General features: G+C 50.9%; 1 protein-coding gene and 2 non-coding genes across 3 annotated transcripts in view; all 3 read right to left on the reverse strand.

The window, feature by feature from the left end:
* LOC143990083 (WD repeat-containing protein 43-like) overlaps nucleotides 1–14,536 on the reverse strand; it is a gene marked incomplete in the record, with an annotated part of 18,624 nt that extends 4,088 nt beyond the window's left edge. The window contains 6 exon segments of the mRNA XM_077490283.1: nucleotides 254–356; nucleotides 2,610–2,743; nucleotides 3,314–3,434; nucleotides 4,465–4,586; nucleotides 6,709–6,843; nucleotides 14,263–14,536. Of these exon segments, the coding sequence (XP_077346409.1) occupies nucleotides 254–356; nucleotides 2,610–2,743; nucleotides 3,314–3,434; nucleotides 4,465–4,586; nucleotides 6,709–6,843; nucleotides 14,263–14,487 (840 nt within the window).
* LOC143990714 (small nucleolar RNA SNORD53/SNORD92) lies at nucleotides 617–694 on the reverse strand. Its single transcript, XR_013277430.1, has one exon. It is a non-coding gene; the product is annotated as a small nucleolar RNA SNORD53/SNORD92 (small nucleolar RNA).
* On the reverse strand, nucleotides 3,942–4,016 carry LOC143990712 (small nucleolar RNA SNORD53/SNORD92). The gene has a single exon (XR_013277428.1). It is a non-coding gene; the product is annotated as a small nucleolar RNA SNORD53/SNORD92 (small nucleolar RNA).
* Nucleotides 14,537–20,637: the final 6,101 nt, after the last annotated feature.

Below are 20,637 nucleotides of genomic sequence, written 5' to 3' on the forward strand. Positions count from 1 at the left end.
GGAACATTGGATATGTCAAGTGGGAGACCGGCTGGACTGTGCTGCCCCCCATTCCCCCCCCTCCCCCCATGGTGCGCAGCCGCCCCAATGGTGCACAGCCCACCTTCCCTTATGCCCCACCTACCTCCCTATGCCCCCCCCCCTGTCCTTGTTCTGGCCATCTTGAGTAGAAGCAGAGACTGCACAGTGTAACAGATTCAAGAAAGTGGATAGCAGGGACTCCCCCAAGAAGGGAATCATTGAGGTGTCTTACCTCGTCTTTGCTGAGGGAGGGCGCCAGGTCTACAGCCACCGGAGATTTCTGAGAGGGTGAAGGACAGAACCGCGTTCTTCTCTTTCTTGTCAGTCCGACCTGCCTAGAACACACAGCGCATGTTTACAGGTCGAACGATACAAATCCAAAACCCTCTTATTACAGGAATACGTCACCGTCTGATGACACCTGAGCAGCACAAGTGGTGAACGTGGCGCGGTGACCCCCCCCCCCCCCCCGTGTTATCCAGTGTTCATTTTGGAAACAAAAATATTTGATGAAACACTAAAGTTGTCGGGGTGGGGTGGTGGCCCTCTTACAAGCAGCTATTGAGGACAGCCGGGGGAGGGGGGGCGACTGGTGGCGCTCAGACACAGCCAAGGAAATGTCTTCACTGGATTCAGAGAATTGAAACCACATTTTTGGAGATCATCATCGCACACACCAGTACTACCCCCCACCATCTCCTAAATTAGGTGGAAACAAGTTGAACCATTTTAATATTATCTGAAGGCCCAACCACATTTGGGAACGGGATTGTTATTCATAAACGGGGGTTTCCAGTGATTGGATGGTGAGGGAGGAAGCCCCACCCCAAAATAAATTGTAGCCATTCACATATAACTGCCCCATGGAGCAATCTGCCCTGTATGCAGACTACCCCCAGCACTGATCACCCACAGGTAAATCCCTCCATGAGATCACACGTGCTCCTACAGAAGCCCTTCCATTTCAATGGGGCTTCCTTCTGCATCTAATCGCTATGTACCCCATTTCCCCCCCCCCCCAGTTTCTTGCATGCAAATTGGCAACGGCATTTGGAAGAGTGAATGAGACCTTAAAGCTGAACTCCGGGCACACTGCAGGTGCCAACAATGCAGCACCCCTACACCGCAAACAGAGGAGAGCGAAGAGAGCAGAAAGTCCCATCTACATACCGCTGCTCCTCAATTGTCCAATCAGCTAGCTGGATGGAGTTTCCGGCTCAGAACACAGGTGGAGGATCTGGCTGGTGAGGTGCTTGGGTCAAGTTATTTTGCCCCCCCCCATATATGAAGCCATCTGGCTGCCTGCAGTTCAGTTTTGAGCAAAATGGTGCAACTTTCACATTCCTGCAATTCCAGACATTTTCTCTGAGTTACCAAGTCCCCAGGATAAGCCATGGAGACGGCACAAACTCAGGACCGGCCTTCCTTCTCTGCACGGAGAAAGCGCAGGTTACCTTTAGACCCCTTTCACACCGGAGGCGTTTTTTCCAGGCGCTTTAAGTGCAAAAAAAATAAGCGCCTGAAAAATACCTCATCTTCAGTCCCAGTGTGAAAGTCTGAGAGCTCTCACACCGGGGCGGTGCGCTTGCAGGACGTTAGAAAGAAAGTCCTGCAAGCAGCATCTTTGGGGAAGCTTGAGAGTTGTATACACCCCTCCCTCCACCGCCCCACCCATTAAAATGCATGGGCACAAGCAGCGCTACACAGGAGCTTTTAACCCCTCTGGGGGGGGGGGGGGGGGGGGGGGGGGGGGGTAAATAGCACCCCGATCCAAAGCACCGCTATAACAGCAGTAAAGTGCCACTAAAACCAGCAGCACTTACCCTTTTCACACTGGGGTGGTAGCGGTATTTAAAGGAATCTTTGCAGGATTGTAACACTTTTAGACATGGGACCATTTTTTTTCCTGCACCTCTAATCATTAAAAAGCCATCTTTAAGCTTCCATTCAGGGATGTATTGGCTGACATGATGCCATCAGTCTGCTGCAAGCAGTGGAAAGCTTTTCTCAGTCTCCCCTCCCCCAGAGATCAGACTGTAAATTAACTTTTAGTTATAAGGTGAGAGGCTTACGCCGGGGGTGGGGGGGGAATGATGATCTATGTACTGCTGAAAGAGGAAGTAAACCCTGATGGGTGTTACTTCCTCTTTGATTCCCTGCAAGGTAAAGCATAATGGACTACTATGCATCGCATCACATAGTAGCCCATTATGTGTCACTTACCTGACACAGGAGCCAGCGATGTCACCTCTGTCCCTTGTAGTCCGCCGCATCCATCTTCTCGTGGGTCTCCCTGCCCCGCCGCTGTCATTCAGCGAAGCCGCAATGACGTCACTCCCATGCACGGGAGCCGCCACTCGCAGCATATCGCCGTTGACCGTGGCGCGCTCAGTGCCTGTCTTTCAGCAAATATCTCCTAAACCGTGTAGGTTTTAGGAGATATTTCTTGGACCTACAGGTAGGCCTTAATCTAGGCTCACCTGTAGGTCAATGTTGGTTGTAAGGGTTTACAACCACTTGAAATCTGCATATTGTCAAAGCCGCTCCCCCCCCCCCCCCCCCCAAAAGAGATGATGCAGCCAGCTTACCACACACTGATTAACCGATCGTTTGCGGCTCCAGACAGGAAATACAGGCCCATGGTGTCACAGGATGAGTGAGACTCCCCTGGAGGTCGGATGAAGATGAGGGATGTGACGGCTGATGAGTGTCCAGTGAATTGCTGGAAAGGCAAGAAAACAGATAAAGCAACAAATTCGGTGATGGTGCCAACCGGGAAACCGATCTTTACCGGCCATTACAGCTCAACTGTTTATAAAATCTCAAAGGGAGAGATGTAGTGGGGGGGGGGGGGGGGAAAATCGAACGACTCTGGAGGACACAGTAGTGTGGGGGAGGGTTCTATAGACAATGTAGTGGGAGTTTGGAAATCGGTGAACCACAAAAGATAAACCAACTCGGTATTCTCCGCGGTGATCTGGCTGTCTCAGGAACAGGCAGGGACGGCACCATGCAGCAGCCCTGAGCAGGTAGACAGCCGATACCCTCCCCCACCGAGTCACTTACTGAGAGGAGTGTCTGGATTGTAGATCACATTTACCAACACATGACCGATGGCGGGGAGAAGGCAGACCAGGTGGTGCAGCCAAGAGTCAGCCTACCAAGTCACCCGAGTGAGCGCCACCACTGGGCCGGACACAGCGAGTACACGGGGAACAGGCTGAACCTCAGAAGGGCTCCGAATGTTTAGGGGTACCCCCCCCCCCCCCGGGTTCAGGTCGGGGTGACTTACCCTGGTCAGGTTTTTGGTTTCCAGGTCCCACAGTTTGATCGTCCGCCCCGCAGACAGCAACATTTTTCCATCTGGACTTATACACAAACAGCTGACCCCCCCATTGTCTCCTTTCCATTTGCTGCAAAAAGGGGGAGAAAAAATAAAATGTTACAGCAAGAAGGTCACCATGTTATATCACAGGAAGGAAATGAGAATGACCATGTTATATTACAGAGAGGAAGGAGGAGGGGGGGGCGGGGTCACCATTATATTGCAGGGAGGAGGAGGAGGAGAAGATACAACGTGGGAGGGAAAGGAGGAAAGTTTCCAATTTTACAAGAAAGGAAAAAATAGTATCCATCTATTCCTTCCTATTACAAAGGAGGGCTGTCATGTTAATAGTATCTAGATTGGAAAGAAATATATACAATGTTACAAGGCAGGGTCACTGCCATTATATTAGGGGGGCAGGATGCAAGGACCGCCGCGCGCTCCACCACAGGGGGGGGGGGGGGGGGGGGGCAGGACGCAAGGACCGCCGCGCGCTCCACCACAGGGGGGGGGGGGGGCAGGACGCAAGGACCGCCGCGCGCTCCACCACAGGGGGGGGGGGGGGGGGGGGCAGGACGCAAGGACAAATGACGGGACGCTCAGACAGCCAAGAGAGATTCACCATTTCTAAATCAGAAATAAGCAAAACCATTTTATATCATCACAGCGCTCCATCCAATCACCTCGCTCCTCCTCCGGGTATAGGGATTGGGGGGTTCATAGTTCTAGTGTAGTGAAGTAGGGCCCCCCCCCCCCTCCCCCCAATAGTGGTGTCTGATCACTCTTCAGAGGGACACCAATACAAATCCGACTAAAGTGACAGCGTGTAATTCTCTTTTGGTCTGATAAACATTAAAGTGGAAGAATTGTTTTTTTTTCTCTCTACTGAAGCGCCGCCATGTTGATTTTGTCAGGAAATCAGCTGATAAAACTCCTGCGCTTCATTACATAGTCGCAGCTCTCTGACAATTCTGCGCCCTCCCCCCCCATAGATACAGTAAAGTGAGGGAGCCTCATTACCAGGAAAATAACGGCGCCTGGAAGATGACTCAGGAAAACAAATGCCCCCATCTACAGACTGGTCTTGTTCCCGGGTTCAGAGCCCCTCATCCACTCACCATTTCACTTTGCAGGTCTGTGTGTTCCATTCTACGATGTGTTTGTCTTCTGAACAACTATACAGACAGCCGCTGTCCTGATGCCACCGGATGCAGTTCACTCGGTGATCGTGACCACCAACCTGGACCAAAAAAAAAAAAAAATTTTAAAACTTGGAGCCCTTTAAATAGATCAGTGTTCGGGGGATTTGAGGGGGGGGGGGGGGGTCCCAGGAGAATGTTGCGGACATTTAATATCGGCATGCCACACACAGACAGACCAACTCGGTAATGTCCACCATGATCTCGCTATCTCAGGAACAGGCAGAGACCACATAGTGTAGCAGCCCTGAGCAGGTAGATAGTGGAGACACCACACTGACCCCCCCCCCCCCCCATATTTATACCAGGGGTTATAACTGAAACTCACACCCATTGAAGGAAAAAAATAAAAATAAAAAAATAAAAAAAATAAAAAAAACACACATTGCAGCTACTCATTTGTGGTGGGCACATTATTTTTTTTAACCCCCCCCCCTTACTTTTTAACACTAAACCCCCCCCCCCCCCTTTTTGCCCCCAGGTAATGCCGCTGGTAACACTCCCTCTCCTGGGTGGGGGGAGGGTTACAACACCCACTGAACTGTATGGAGGGAGGGAGCCATGGGTGTCACCCAACCTTCCTCTTCCCACCTCCATTTTATGGAAGGAGATTTGAGGAAGAAGAGAAAACAGTTTCCAGTTTCAGTTCAGGAAGGACGCAGCATTTGTGGCGGGATCAACAGGTATTTTGTGTACAGGCTGAAATGGTTTTTTAGCCGGAATAAAAAAAAAAAAAAAAAAAAAAAAACCAATGAAGCCACCTGGTGATCTGCAATGCATTCAATATTAGCTCCCGAGTTCAGATCTCTTAACTCAGGGCTTGACAAATTTGCTTGAATCTAGGAGCCAGCTAAAAAAGTTAGGAGCCGGGTCGGTAACGGCAATCCAGACCTGTCCCTGGCCTGACATGGAGACGAGTGAGGGGAGGATAGCGCGGCCCCCCCACCTGTCTCCATGTCATTGCCCATAGCTCTTAGAGGGACATTTTTTTTTTTTTTTTTTTTTTTTTTTTTTTTCAAATGACAATTTTTTTTTTTTTATTGCATTTTAGTGTAAATTTGAGATCTGAGGTCTCTCTGACCCCAGATCTCATATATTTAAGAGGACCTGTCCTGTTTTTTTCAATTACAAGGGATTTTTACATTCCTTGTAATAGGAATAAAAGTGACAATTTTTTTTTTTTAAAAGCACCGTGAAAAAATAAAAAGTTAAAATAAGAAAAAAAAAAATGTTTAAATGCGCCCTGTCCTGCCAAGCTTGCGTGCAGAAGCGAACGCATACGTGAGTAGCGCCCGCATAGGAAAGCGGTGTTCAAACCACACATGAGGTATCGCTGCGTTCGGTAGAGCGAGAGCAATAATTCTAGCACTAGACCTCCTCTGTAACCCAAACGTGCAACCTGTAGAATTTTTTTAAACGTCGCCTATGGAGATTTTAAAGGCTAAAAGTTTGTTGCCATTCCATGAGCGGACGCAATTTTGAAGCGTGACATGTTGGGTATCAATTTATTCGGTGTAACATTTTTCACAATATAAAAAATTGGGCCAACTTTACTGTTATATTTAATTTAAAAAAATAAGACTTTTTCCCCCGAAAATGCGCTTGTAAGTCCGCTGCACAAATACGGTGTGACAGACAGTATTGCAACGACCACCATTTTATTCTCTAGGTTGTTAGAACTCCTAAACACACACACACACACACACACACACACACACACACACACTTTTTTTTTATTATTCTAAGTAAAGGTGAGATGGGTGGGCAGTGAAAGCTTCATTAGCATCGCTGGCTGTCATACCAACAGCCACCACTAGATGGCGCCAGATTACAGAACTAAACATAGGACCACAGAAGGCCTCAAAGCCGCGGCCTCAATTACCGGCCGGCGGCGGCGCGGCCCGACACGATCACGCCAGGGGGGGTGGAAGGAGACAGGATACCCCCGCTGTGCTGCCCCAGGCGCCAGATCACAAATTCTAGTCGCCAATGCGATCTGGCGCCCGGGGTTTGTCGAGCCCTGTCTTAACTCATTGGCTGTGGGTGGAGAGAATCGGCGCCGATTGTGGCGAGCGCTTCCAGTCGATCTGTTCAGGGCGGAGTAACACTTTGAGAAAAAGGCAAAAAAAAAAAAAAAAAAAAAAAATAGAAAAACAAACTCACCAATTTGCTTTGTAGTTCCCCTTTGATGACGCTGTATAATAATATGGTGCCGGTCGCCGTGCCGATGGCGAGGAGGTCGTAATTTCCATCTTTATTGGGCGCTTCCGATTTCCTCTTCTTTTTCTGATGACTTTCCTAAAAATAAAAAAAGTGACAAATCAGTTTCATTCCCCCGAGCCGTGTATACAGAATGTTCACCCCCCATATATAAAGACTTCCTCCGACCCCCCCAGTTATGTAAAGGACCCGCCCCCTTTCAGCAGAGATCACATGACACAATGCCTAGGCTTTTGCTTATATTGACTGCAGAAGACTATCCCCCGGGGTGGGCAATTCATCCTTTTGTTACCATGTATCCATCCGAAGGAGGTCAGTGCAGCTTCCAGCGACATCAGCGCACAGGACTGCAGCACTATGGAGAGGGAAATTGGGGGTCTCCAAAAACTTATACAGAGAGGGACATTTTACTGTCCTTCAGGTTTTAGGGGGGGGGGCTGGACCCCATGGCCAGTGGGAGTAGGAAATGTCCCATCTTTGGTACTAGGAAAATTGGTGCCCCCCCCGGCGGTGTCAGCGGGGGGGGGGGGGGGGTTGCCCCATAAAGGCAAAGGACCACACCCTCCGGGCCGAAGTTTGGAGATCACTGGTGTAAAAGGGGGGGGGGGGGGGGGGGGTGTCCATATCCTGATTACTGAGCTCTCCCCCCTGAAATCCAACTCCTTTCCCATCAAGCTCCAAACTACAAATCTGTAGATTGGGAACGTCACTTCCGTGGAGCGAATCCGAGGGAAGAAAAAACACGAATAGGAAGAAGTCGCATCAGACCAGCGAATTACTAAAACCGATCTCTGCATCAACTCCTCCGAGAATGTAAAATTCTAATTACAGACAAAAGTGTCAGAAGATCAGCTGATTGGAAGAGGGAATGGAGAATATCCAGCAGGGTGACAACACCCAACTCCCTTCAGTGAATTCACAGCAACGTTGTCACCTACATTCTATGGTGTCATACACTGAGGAGGGCCCCATCCTAAGCCAGCTGGCAAGGGATATGGAACTCTCAGGATCTGGAAGGCCAGAGGGAATCTTAGCATTTAGTAATGTGTATCAGCAGGTTATTACATATGGGGGGGGGGGGGTCAAAGAATCAGCCGGCTTTGCAATAGTGATTTTGATACAATGTTCACTTTACAAGGAGGAGGGGAAGAGAACAAATGAGAGGAAACATTTCATACAAATGTATCCGAAAACAGAAAGCGATGAACCGGATCCGTATCCGACACCAGCCGCCCCTCCCCCACCACACTTCTACTGTATGAGACGTGACCACATCCTGACATGTTACACCCCCCCCCACTGATATGTCATAGGAGACCCCTCCCCAAATCTATTACACGAGCCCCCCCCCCACACTATTACATGAGACCCCCCCACACTATTACACAAGCCCCCCCAACCACACACTATTACACAAGTCCCCCCTTGCCCAAATCTATTACACGAGACCCCCCATCCCCAAATGACAATCACTGCCGCGATATATGAGGTCACACATGACCAGGTGTGGGGGAGGGAAGACAATCGATCGTTTTGTATACAATTGATGACAGAACAAATCTTTCTAGTAACTCCAATGAGACGGATCATGTGACCAGATGGCTCCATGTGGAGTCACCGGGGGATGTGCAATTCCCATCACCCGCCGTCCAGGGCGCGACGTTCCGCCAAGATCATTTTTTTTACTTTTAGCCCTTCTGTGGGGAAGCAGCCGGTTCACTTGTCAGATGGACACAAGCCGACGCCCAATTCCACACACCCCGGTAAAGTGCCCCCCCTCCCCCCCGCCCATCTACCCAGTAGAGGAGGGCGGACACATCCTCTCCCCTCCCCCAGAAGAGACGCGTATGACATCACGTCCGGGTCCCCGCCCATCAAGACCGGGAAAGAATGGAATGTGGTGTGAGTTACAGTCAGTGGAGCACAGAGGAGATATCGGGGGCCGCAAGACCATGGGAGGTCTCACTAAAGAGAACGTCACCCCCCCCCCCCCCCCCCAAAAAAAAAAAAAAAAAAGCCCCACATCTGAAGACACGGATTGCAATGGACATGTTACACATCGCCGCACACGCCGGAGCGAGAGCGATAATTCTACACCAGACCTCCTCTGTGACACTAAACTGATGACCTATAGGGGACTTTTAAAGACTTGCCTATGGAATATATATGTGCTGAAGTTGGTCCCCATGTCAGGAGAGCACACAGATAGAAGTGATAGGAAGGGCAAAAAAAAAAAAAAAAAAAAAAAAAAACACACCACACACTTACCTCCACTGTGCAGCTAGTTTTGCAGTGACCCCAATCCTCTTCCGAGGTCCCTGGCGGCTCCCCCCCACATCTGATAACCCCCCCCCCCCGGTAGAAGCGCTTGCAGGCGCGCTCCCGAGTCCAGCATTTGCGTCCATAGACACAGCCGGACTTGCCCCCCCCGCATCATTGGATTAGATTGACAGCAGCGGGAGCCAATGGCTGCTCTGCTATTAATCTATCCAATCAAGAGCCTGTGCAGAGAGACAGCGCGTCCCTGCCGACTGAATGAAGGGTTCAGGCAAGTAAAAAACGACAATGGCAGCGGTGGGCATACCTGTACGAGCGCCTACCGCGTACAGCATGACCGTGGGTCCCGCGCTCGTGCCACAGAACAGGGAGTGGCCTATGTAAACAAGGCATTGCCCCGTTCTGCCTAGTGACATGACAGATCGCTGCTCTGCCATTGGGGGCGGCAATCGCTGTCATGCGAGTTGTAGCACCTCACCCCCAGTTAGAATCACTCCCTAGGACACACTTAACCCCTTCATCGCCCCCCCCCCCCCCCAGTGTTTAACCCCTTCTCTGCCAGTGTCATTTACACAGTAATCAGTGCATTTTATAGCTCCAATCGCTGTATAAATGACAATGGTGTCAGACATGTGATCTGTCCACCGCAGTCATGAGACTATAAATAAAAAGGTATATGTATATGTATATATGTATATATATGTATATATATATATATATATATATATATATATATATATATATATATATATATATATATATATATATATATATATATATATATATATATATATATATATATATATATAGGTATGTATATGTATATATATATCTATCCGCCATTACTAATTTTTTATTTTTATTTTTTAAATGCCATAAATCTGTCCTTATTTTGTAGACGTTATAACTTTTGCGCAAACCAAACGCTTACTGCGATTTTCTTTACTAAAAATATATAGAAGAATACATATCAGCCTAAATGGAGGAAAACATTTATATATTTTTTGGGGATACTATAGAGAAAAAAATAAAAATAAATAATAAAAAAAAACGCTTTTTCTCTAAATTGTCTTTTTGTTATAGTGAAAAAAATAAAACCGCAGAGGTGATCAAATACCAAAAGGAATCTCTATTTGTAGGGAAAAATAAAGATGACATCCATTTTGTTTTGGTGCGCGACACACGGCCGCAACGCAGTGCCGACTCGCAAAGAGTGCTCTGGTCAGGAAGGGGGTAAAATCTCTTGGGGCTGAAGTGGTTAAGGTGAAAAAAAAAACACACACCTTTACAACCCCTTTAAGGTTTAGCGTGTTGGGTATTTATTCCATGCGCCTCGTCTTTTATATTTTACCTAAAAATTTGGGTAATTTATTGCTTTTTGTGAGACCCTAAAATTAACTTTTTATTTACTGAAATTTTGAGTTCCCTTCTGGTAATATTGTGACACAAAATTGGCACCACCGCCATTTTATTCTCTAGGGTGTCTCCATCATGTATTGGGGGTTTTATGTCAATTTCAGGCCTCGGAAGTTCTGTTTGTTACAATAATAATAATAGTAATAAGACGTCACTTCTACAGAGGATGAGGTGATAGGAGGGGGGGGGGGGGGGGACTTATTACAATGTAACAAACTCCGAACATGTGACAGACACACCCCCATATGAGAGGATATCTCCAATCATGTCAGTGCATCTCCGGGGGGGATTGGACATGTTACATGTAGAGATCACATGTTCTGTTTGTTACATTGTAATAAGACGTCACTTCTATAATCTCTGTATAAAGGACATCTGATTACATTGTAATATAAAACATGATCACCGACCTCACATGTAACACGCCCACCGACTTCTACAGAGATTATCAGGGGGCGCCTTATTACCATGTAACATGTGATCTCCAACCCCCCCCCCCTATATACACACACCGCATGTGCCATATGCTCCCCCCCATACACAATGCCCCCCCATCTACACCCCCCCCCTTCTTCCTGGTTGCCCCTCCATACACACACTGGATCTCACCCAGCCCCCTCAGTTGGGGCCCCCCCATATACACACACACTGGATCTCACCCATCCCCCTCAGTTGGGGCCCCCCCATATACACACACACTGGATCTCACCCATCCCCCTCAGTTGGGGCCCCCCATATACACACACTGGATCTCACAAATCCCCCTCAGTTGGGGCCCCCTATATACACACACACTGGATCTCACCCATCCCCCTCAGTTGGGGCCCCTATATACACACACACTGGATCTCACCCATCCCCCCTCAGTTGGGGCCCCCTATATACACACACTGGATCTCACCCATCCCCCTCAGTTGGGGCCCCCCTATATACACACACTGGATCTCACCCATCCCCCTCAGTTGGGGCCCCCCTATATACACACACTGGATCTCACCCATCCCCCTCAGTTGGGGCCCCCTATATACACACACACTGGCTCTCACCCACCCCCCTCAGTTGGGGGCCCCCTATATACACACACTGGATCTCACCCATCCCCCTCAGTTGGGGCCCCCTATATACACACACACTGGATCTCACCCATCCCCCTCAGTTGGGGCCCCCTATATACACACACACTGGATCTCACCCATCCCCCTCAGTTGGGGCCCCCTATATACACACACACTGGATCTCACCCATCCCCCTCAGTTGGGGGCCCCCTATATACACACACACTGGCTCTTACCCACCCCCTCAGTTGGGGCCCCCTATATACACACACACTGGCTCTCACCCACCCCCCTCAGTTGGGGGCCCCCTATATACACACACTGGATCTCACCCACCCCCTCAGTTGGGGCCCCCTATATACCCACCCCCCTCAGTTGGGGCCCCCTATATACCCACCCCCCTCAGTTGGGGCCCCCTATATACCCACCCCCCTCAGTTGGGCCCCCTATATACCCACCCCCCTCAGTTGGGGCCCCCTATATAACACACACACTGGATCTCACCCACCCCCCTCAGTTGGGGCCCGCTATATACACACACACTGGATCTCACCCATCCCCCTCAGTTGGGGCCCCCTATATACACACACACTGGATCTCACAAATCCCCCTCAGTTGGGGCCCCCTATATACACACACACTGGATCTCACCCACCCCCCTCAGTTGGGGGCCCCCTATATACACACACACTGGATCTCACCCACCCCCCTCAGTTGGGGGCCCCCTATATACACACACTGGATCTCACCCACCCCCCTCAGTTGGGGGCCCCCTATATACACACACTGGATCTCACCCATCCCCCTCAGTTGGGGCCCCCCCATATACACACACACTGGATCTCACCCATCCCCCTCAGTTGGGGCCCCCCATATACACACTGGATCTCACAAATCCCCCTCAGTTGGGGCCCCCCTATATACACACACACTGGATCTCACCCACCCCCCTCAGTTGGGGCCCCCTATATACACACACTGGATCTCACCCACCCCCCTCAGTTGGGGCCCCCTATATACACACACTGGATCTCACCCATCCCCCTCAGTTGGGGCCCCCCTATATACACACACACTGGCTCTCACCCACCCCCCTCAGTTGGGGGCCCCTATATACACACACTGGATCTCACCCATCCCCCTCAGTTGGGGCCCCCTATATACACACACACTGGCTCTCACCCATCCCCCTCAGTTGGGGCCCCCCTATATACACACACACTGGCTCTCACCCACCCCCCTCAGTTGGGGCCCCCTATATACACACACACTGGCTCTCACCCACCCCCCTCAGTTGGGGCCCCCTATATACACACACACTGGCTCTCACCCACCCCCCTCAGTTGGGGCCCCCTATATACACACACTGGATCTCACCCATCCCCCTCAGTTGGGGCCCCCCTATATACACACACACTGGCTCTCACCCACCCCCCCTCAGTTTCTCATCCGCCCCCCTCAGTTGGGGCCCCCATATACAGACTGGATATCACCTGCCCCCCTCGGTTGTCCCCCCTATATACACACACTGGATCTCACCCACCCCCCTCAGTTGGGGGCCCCCTATATACACACACACACTGGATCTCACCCACCCCCCTCAGTTGGGGGCCCCCTATATACACACACTGGATCTCACCCATCCCCCTCAGTTGGGGCCCCCCCATATACACACACACTGGATCTCACCCATCCCCCTCAGTTGGGGCCCCCCATATACACACTGGATCTCACCCATCCCCCTCAGTTGGGGCCCCCCATATACACACTGGATCTCACAAATCCCCCTCAGTTGGGGCCCCCCTATATACACACACTGGATCTCACCCAGCCCCCTCAGTTGGGGGCCCCCTATATACACACACTGGATCTCACCCACCCCCCTCAGTTGGGGCCCCCTATATACACACACTGGATCTCACCCACCCCCCTCAGTTGGGGCCCCCTATATACACACACTGGATCTCACCCATCCCCCTCAGTTGGGGCCCCCCTATATACACACACACTGGCTCTCACCCACCCCCCTCAGTTGGGGGCCCCTATATACACACACTGGATCTCACCCATCCCCCTCAGTTGGGGCCCCCTATATACACACACTGGATCTCACCCACCCCCCTCAGTTGGGGCCCCCTATATACACACACTGGATCTCACCCATCCCCCTCAGTTGGGGCCCCCCTATATACACACACACTGGCTCTCACCCACCCCCCTCAGTTGGGGGCCCCTATATACACACACTGGATCTCACCCATCCCCCTCAGTTGGGGCCCCCTATATACACACACACTGGCTCTCACCCATCCCCCTCAGTTGGGGCCCCCCTATATACACACACACACTGGCTCTCACCCACCCCCCTCAGTTGGGGCCCCCTATATACACACACTGGATCTCACCCACCCCCCTCAGTTGGGGCCCCCTATATACACACACACTGGCTCTCACCCACCCCCCCTCAGTTTCTCATCCGCCCCCCTCAGTTGGGGCCCCCATATACAGACTGGATATCACCTGCCCCCCTCGGTTGTCCCCCCTATATACACACACTGGATCTCACCCACCCCCCTCAGTTGGTGCCCCCTATATACACACACTGGATCTCACCCATCCCCCTCAGTTGGGCCCCCCATATACACACGTTGGATCTCACCCCCCATACACACAGACTGGATCTCGGGTCTCACCTGCCCCCCTCGGTTGCCCCCCTATATACACACACACACTGGATCTCGGGTCTCACCTGCCCCCCTCGGGTGGGGCCCCCCCAGGCCAGGCATGTACAGGTGGCGGAGAGGTGAGCGGAGGGCACGTACTCCCGGCGGAGCTCCCCTCCCCCTCCTCGGCTGTCCCACACGGTGATCCTCCCGTCCAAGCCGGACACGGCCAGCAGATCTCTCCTCCCCGGGGTGAAGGCGCTGGCGGGGGGAAGCGCTTCGTACACGCCGCCCGCTGCAGCCGCCGCCATTCCTCCCTCCGATCCGGGCCACGTGTTTAAGGATGGAGCATGCGCACGACGCTCGGGGGAGGGGCTTCGCTCGCGCGCCACGCCTCCCCGGAGGAGACGTCGGCCATTCGCCTGGCAGAGTCACGCTGGGCGCCGCTCCGTCTATAGAGGCCGACTGATAGGACGCGCGGTGTCTCCGCGGCGGCGGCCATGATGGTGGAGCCCAGTTCCTACTGATAGTACTGGGAGGAGGGCTCCGAGAACATGGCGGACATAGCGCGTGATCGCAGACATGTTTGTTTTATGGGAAGTATAACACATGTCACTTCTCCAGCACAGGGGAGAGCACGCTGCCTTCACGTGGTGATGACAGTCCCCAGCCAAGAGGACCGGTCACCGGGCCCAATATCATATATAGACCTTGTCCAGGAGCTCACACTCTAATCTCCTTCACTATGGGACCCCATTCTCCCCGAATGTTATAAACACGCGCCTGCCGGTCAGGGCGATTCCTGCCTCTTCCATTAATGTCCATCGTGTCCCAGAAAATCAGTGAGAACCCCCAATATGTGAGATATTTTCTGGAAGCAGAGACCCCAGAGAATAAAATGGTGGTTGTGATTTTTTTTTTTTTTTTATGTTGCACAATATTTGCGCACATACCAATCAAACTAGTCAAAACCCAGTCACTATCACCTCGTATGACACCATTTCCAACCATCCATCTTTTTTTTGAGCGAATCCTGGCGGGAACTTCCCCCACCACTGGACAATCTCAACACTTATACACACAGGAGGCTCTATAACCTCACCTTATGAATCCCCACAGATCTCACGATTGTCAGTCTCTTCTCCTGTAGTTTATCCATTGATGAAATTAGCGTCTTGAAAAAAAGGCTTGAACTTTTGCCCCAATCAAGACATTGATATCTTCCAAATGTATAAAGACCTCCAGCTCTTTGTTTGAAAATTACTCTTGGAAAAAAAACCTTTTTTCAACAAGGAAATCTTGACAGAACAAACCCCTCAAGAGAAACAGGCCCTCAGTCAATTAGTCGCCCTCTTGGAAGAAAACGTTCCTAACCGACTATATCGATCGGGTCGACCTCACCTCGCTATTGGAGGATACTGTTTATTCTCACGATGCCTCTAGATTAACAAAAAAAATCTCATTTAGAGAAGAAATCTGACTTTTGTCCTGCCCCTAGCGGCTGTCCAAATGCTGCGGCATTTCTCAAACTCATACACAATGATTTGGAAGCTTTAAAAATCCATACTCAATCTCCCTCTAACCTCAATGAAAAAGAACATATAGCCTTAAAACAACTTTCCCAGAGTAAACATATTACTTTTAAAGTGGTTGTAAACCCTTACAACGCACTTTGACCTACAGGTAAGCCTAGATTAAGGCCTAGATTAAGGCTTACCTGTAGGTCCAAGAAATATCTCCTAAACCTACACGGTTTAGGAGATATTTACCTGAAGACAGCCACCGCTGTCTACGGCGCATGCGCCATAGACAGCAGCGCGCAGGCGCACTGGGTAAGCCGCAGATCGCGGCGATATGCCGCAGATTGCGGCGATATGCCGCGAGTATCGGCTCCCGTGCGCATGAGCGGGAGTGACGTCATCGCTGCTCCGGCGAATCACAGCGCTGGAGCAACGAGACCCACCAAGAAGATGGACGCTCGGAACTACAGGGGACAGCGGTGACTTCGCTGGCTCCTGTGTCAAGTAAGTGACACATAATGGACTACTATGCGATGCGATGCGATGCATAGTAGTCCATTATGCTTTACCTTTGCAGGGAATGAAAGAGGAAGTAAACTCATCAGGGTTTACTTCCTCTTTAAAGGGGTTCTAAAGGTTTGTTTTTTATTTTCTAAATAGGTTCTTTTAAGCTAGTGCATTGTTGGTTTACTTACCTTTTCCTTCGATTTCCCTTCTAAATGTTTTTTTTCTTTGTTTGAAATTCTCACTTCCTGTTTCTCCTCAGTAAACTTCACACCATCATCCGAGCCGTGTTTAGTCAGCCAGAACTGCTTACTGAGGAGGAACAGGAAGTGAGAAATTCAGACAAAGAAAAAAAACTTTTAGAAGGGAAATTAAAGGAAAAGGTAAGTGAACCAACAATGCACTAGCTTAAAGGAACCTATTTAGAAAATAAAAAACAAATCTTTACAACCCCTTTAAGGCAGCTGTCACATACCTAGTGGTGAGCCCGGAATGCAGAAGGAGACCTCTCTTGCGACTCACGGCCCCTGATGGTGGTGACAGGAGGCACGGGAGTCAAAGGTAGCACAAGTGCCTGGCAGGATCAAGAGCTGAAGGGTGGATCAGGCTGACTTCCGGAACTGTAGGTGGACAAGCAGGCCTCAGTGGCAGCGGACAGGAACCAGCAAACAGCAGGAGACCAACAGGAACAGGAAGATCGCTCAGGGGCAGGCACACAGAAGAGTCGGGCAAGCCGGGTCAAACCAGATAGTCAGTACAGGAACAGATGCAGCAGGCAGAGGCAGGAACGTGGAACAGGCCGGGTCGGTAACGGAAGAGCACGGATGGACCAGAGGATAAGACAGGTGCAGAGTCGTAGACAAGCCGGAGGTCAGAGGCAGGCAGGGAAGGTCACAGGTCAGGCCGGCTCAATACACGAACAGATCAGATTCAGGCAATAGTCTCAGGAATAGTGATGGACGAACTTCCGACGGGACGTTTCGCGAACGCGAAACGCGAACGGACACAAACGTTCGCGAAAACGACCGTTCGCCGCGGGCTCCATTGACTTCAATGGGAGGCGAATTTCGCAAACCTTTAGGTCGAATTTGCGGCCACGGGGTAATTATTAGGGGGTAGCACGTAGTCCCACCACCTGGACAATAGCATAATACATGTATGAGGTGAATTTGGGATCGATAACTACAAGCATTTTTTTTTTATTTGGGAAATTGTTCTGACAATTCAGGACTATGGAGCTAATGAAGGCAATGGAGGAGAGGGAAGGTCAGGGACCAGGGTAGGCAAACAAGAGGGTGCAGGAGATACAGAGCACTGACAGCAGCACCGTAATACAGAGCACTGACATCAGCACCGTGACATACAGCGCTGACAGCAGCTCCGTGACATACAGCGCTGACAGCAGCTCCGTGACATACAGCGCTGACAGCAGCTCCGTGACATACAGCGCTGACAGCAGCTCCGTGACATACAGCGCTGACAGCAGCTCCGTGACATACAGCGCTGACAGCAGCACCGTGACATACAGCGCTGACAGCAGCTCCGTGACATACAGCGCTGACAGCAGCTCCGTGACATACAGCGCTGACAGCAGCTCCGTGACATACAGCACTGACAGCAGCTCCGTGACATACAGCGCTGACAGCAGCTCCGTGACATACAGCGCTGACAGCAGCACCGTGACATACAGCGCTGACAGCAGCTCCGTGACATACAGCGCTGACAGCAGCTCCGTGACATACAGCGCTGACAGCAGCTCCGTGACATACAGCGCTGACAGCAGCTCCGTGACATACAGCGCTGACAGCAGCTCCGTGACATACAGCGCTGACAGCAGCTCCGTGACATACAGCGCTGACAGCAGCTCCGTGACATACAGCGCTGACAGCAGCTCCGTGACATACAGCGCTGACAGCAGCTCCGTGACATACAGCGCTGACAGCAGCTCCGTGACATACAGCGCTGACAGCAGCACCGTAAGCAGCCCCAGGAGGAAGTCAGCACAGCACAGGGATGGTGTGATCCCCTCATAATAAGAACCCCCAGGAGGAAGTCAGCACAGCACAGGGATGGTGGGAGCCCCTCATAATAAGAACACCCAGGAGGAAGTCAGCACAGCACAGGGATGGTGGGAACCCCTCATAATAAGCAGCCCCAGTAGAAATATGACACCGCTCAACCTCTTCAAAGAGGAGGGTAGGGGCATATAGTACGGTGTGCTTTTTTGGGTCAGGGAAGTGAGCCAAATGAATTAAGAAGGTCTGTGTGCTTGATTCCAAAAATTGTTTATAGACATATACATGGTCTACTGATCACATGTGTTGAATTCCTCCGAGATCCATGCCTCATTCATTTTTAGAAATGTGAGGTAGTTAACACTGTCGTGAGCTAGGCGAGTACGCTTATCGGTCACAATCCCCCCTGCTGCGCTGAACGTCCTTTCGGACAGGACACTGGATGAGGGGCAAGCCAACAGTTCGATTGCAAATTGGGCAAGCTCTGGCCAGAGGTCAAGCCTGCCCACCCAGTAGTCTAGGGGTTCATCACTCCTCAGAGCGTCCACATCGGCCGTTAACCCAATGTAGTCGGACACCTGACGGTCTAGGCGTTCCCTGATGCTGGATCCGGATGACACCTGTCGATGGGTCGGCTGAAAGAATGACCTCATATCCGAAGTCACCAACACATCTTCAAACCGGCCTCTTCTTGCAGGCGCTGTTGGATTGGTACCCGCAAATCCTTCTCTGGGAGTGGGAATTGCTCCTCTGCCAGCGCACGCAAAAGCAGAATGCAGCATTTCTCGAAGCAAGGCCTGGAAGTGCTGCATTCTGACAGCCCTCTGCGACGGCGGTAACATTTCCGCCATTTTGTGTTTGTACCGGGGATCTAAGTACGTTGCCACCCAGTACTGGTCCTTGACCCTCATGCTTTTTATACGGGGGTCCCTATTAAAACACTGGAGCATGAAGGCCCCCATTTGCACTCAAGCGGAAGGTATGTGGTGGTGGTGGTGTTGTTGGTGGTAGTGTCTTTGGGGGTGCACATAGCAGAGAGTGAAGAAGAGGGTGCAGATCGAGAGGATGAGGAGGGTGCAGAAGAATAAGGCTGAGTGAGCCACTCAACCAAGTCTGGTGCGTCCTTTAAAGTAATTGAACGCACCTTCTGCAACTTCCCACTTTGGCTCAAGGCTGTTGCTCCTGCCCTACCCCTACCACCCCTGCGGAAGGGCCTGCCTCTTCCTCTGCCTGTCATTTTTTAAATCACCCTGTGACAAAACTCTTAGTCCCTATACCGCTGAAGGACTGCTGCAGTATAGGGCAGCGGTCAGCAGTAGTGCACGTCAACCCTATGTATTGTGGACCGATAGCGGTCCTTACAGAACAGCAGACTGTAACGCACTCAGGCCTATGTACCGTAGCACCCTATACCAAGTTACCAGTCCTTATAAGAACTTTTGTGGACCAAGCAGGTTGTGTGTTAGTGATTAGCAGACTGTACGTCAGTCCCTATACCAATGAAGGACTGCTGCAGTATAGGGCAGCGGTCAGCAGTAGTGCACGGCAACCCTATGTATTGTGGACCGATAGCGGTCCTTACAGAACAGCAGACTGTAACGCACTCAGGCCTATGTACCGTAGCACCCTATACCAAGTTACCAGTCCTTATAAGAACTTTTGTGGACCAAGCAGGTTGTGTGTTAGTGATTAGCAGACTGTACGTCAGTCCCTATACCAATGAAGGACTGCTGCAGTATAGGGCAGCGGTCAGCAGTAGTGCACGGCAACCCTATGTATTGTGGACCGATAGCGGTCCTTACAGAACAGCAGACTGTACTGCACTCAGGCCTATGTACCGTAGCACCCTATACCAAGTTACCAGTCCTTATAAAAACTTTTGTGGACCAAGCAGGTTGTGTGTTAGTGTTTAGCAGACTGTGCGTCAGTCCCTATACCGCTGAAGGACTGCTGCAGTATAGGGCAGCGGTCAGCAGTAGTGCACGGCAACCCTATGTATTGTGGACCGATAGCGGTCCTTACAGAACAGCAGACTGTAACGCACTCAGGCCTATGTACCGTAGCACCCTATACCAAGTTACCAGTCCTTATAAGAACTTTTGTGGACCAAGCAGGTTGTGTGTTAGTGATTAGCAGACTGTACGTCAGTCCCTATACCAATGAAGGACTGCTGCAGTATAGGGCAGCGGTCAGCAGTAGTGCACGGCAACCCTATGTATTGTGGACCGATAGCGGTCCTTACAGAACAGCAGACTGTACTGCACTCAGGCCTATGTACCGTAGCACCCTATACCAAGTTACCAGTCCTTATAAAAACTTTTGTGGACCAAGCAGGTTGTGTGTTAGTGTTTAGCAGACTGTGCGTCAGTCCCTATACCGCTGAAGGACTGCTGCAGTATAGGGCAGCGGTCAGCAGTAGTGC

Source organism: Lithobates pipiens, unplaced genomic scaffold, assembly GCF_037356315.1.
Source record: "Lithobates pipiens isolate NorthernLeopardFrog02 unplaced genomic scaffold, aLitPip1_a1.2 Scaffold_18, whole genome shotgun sequence".
NCBI classification, from domain to species: Eukaryota; Metazoa; Chordata; class Amphibia; order Anura; family Ranidae; genus Lithobates; species Lithobates pipiens.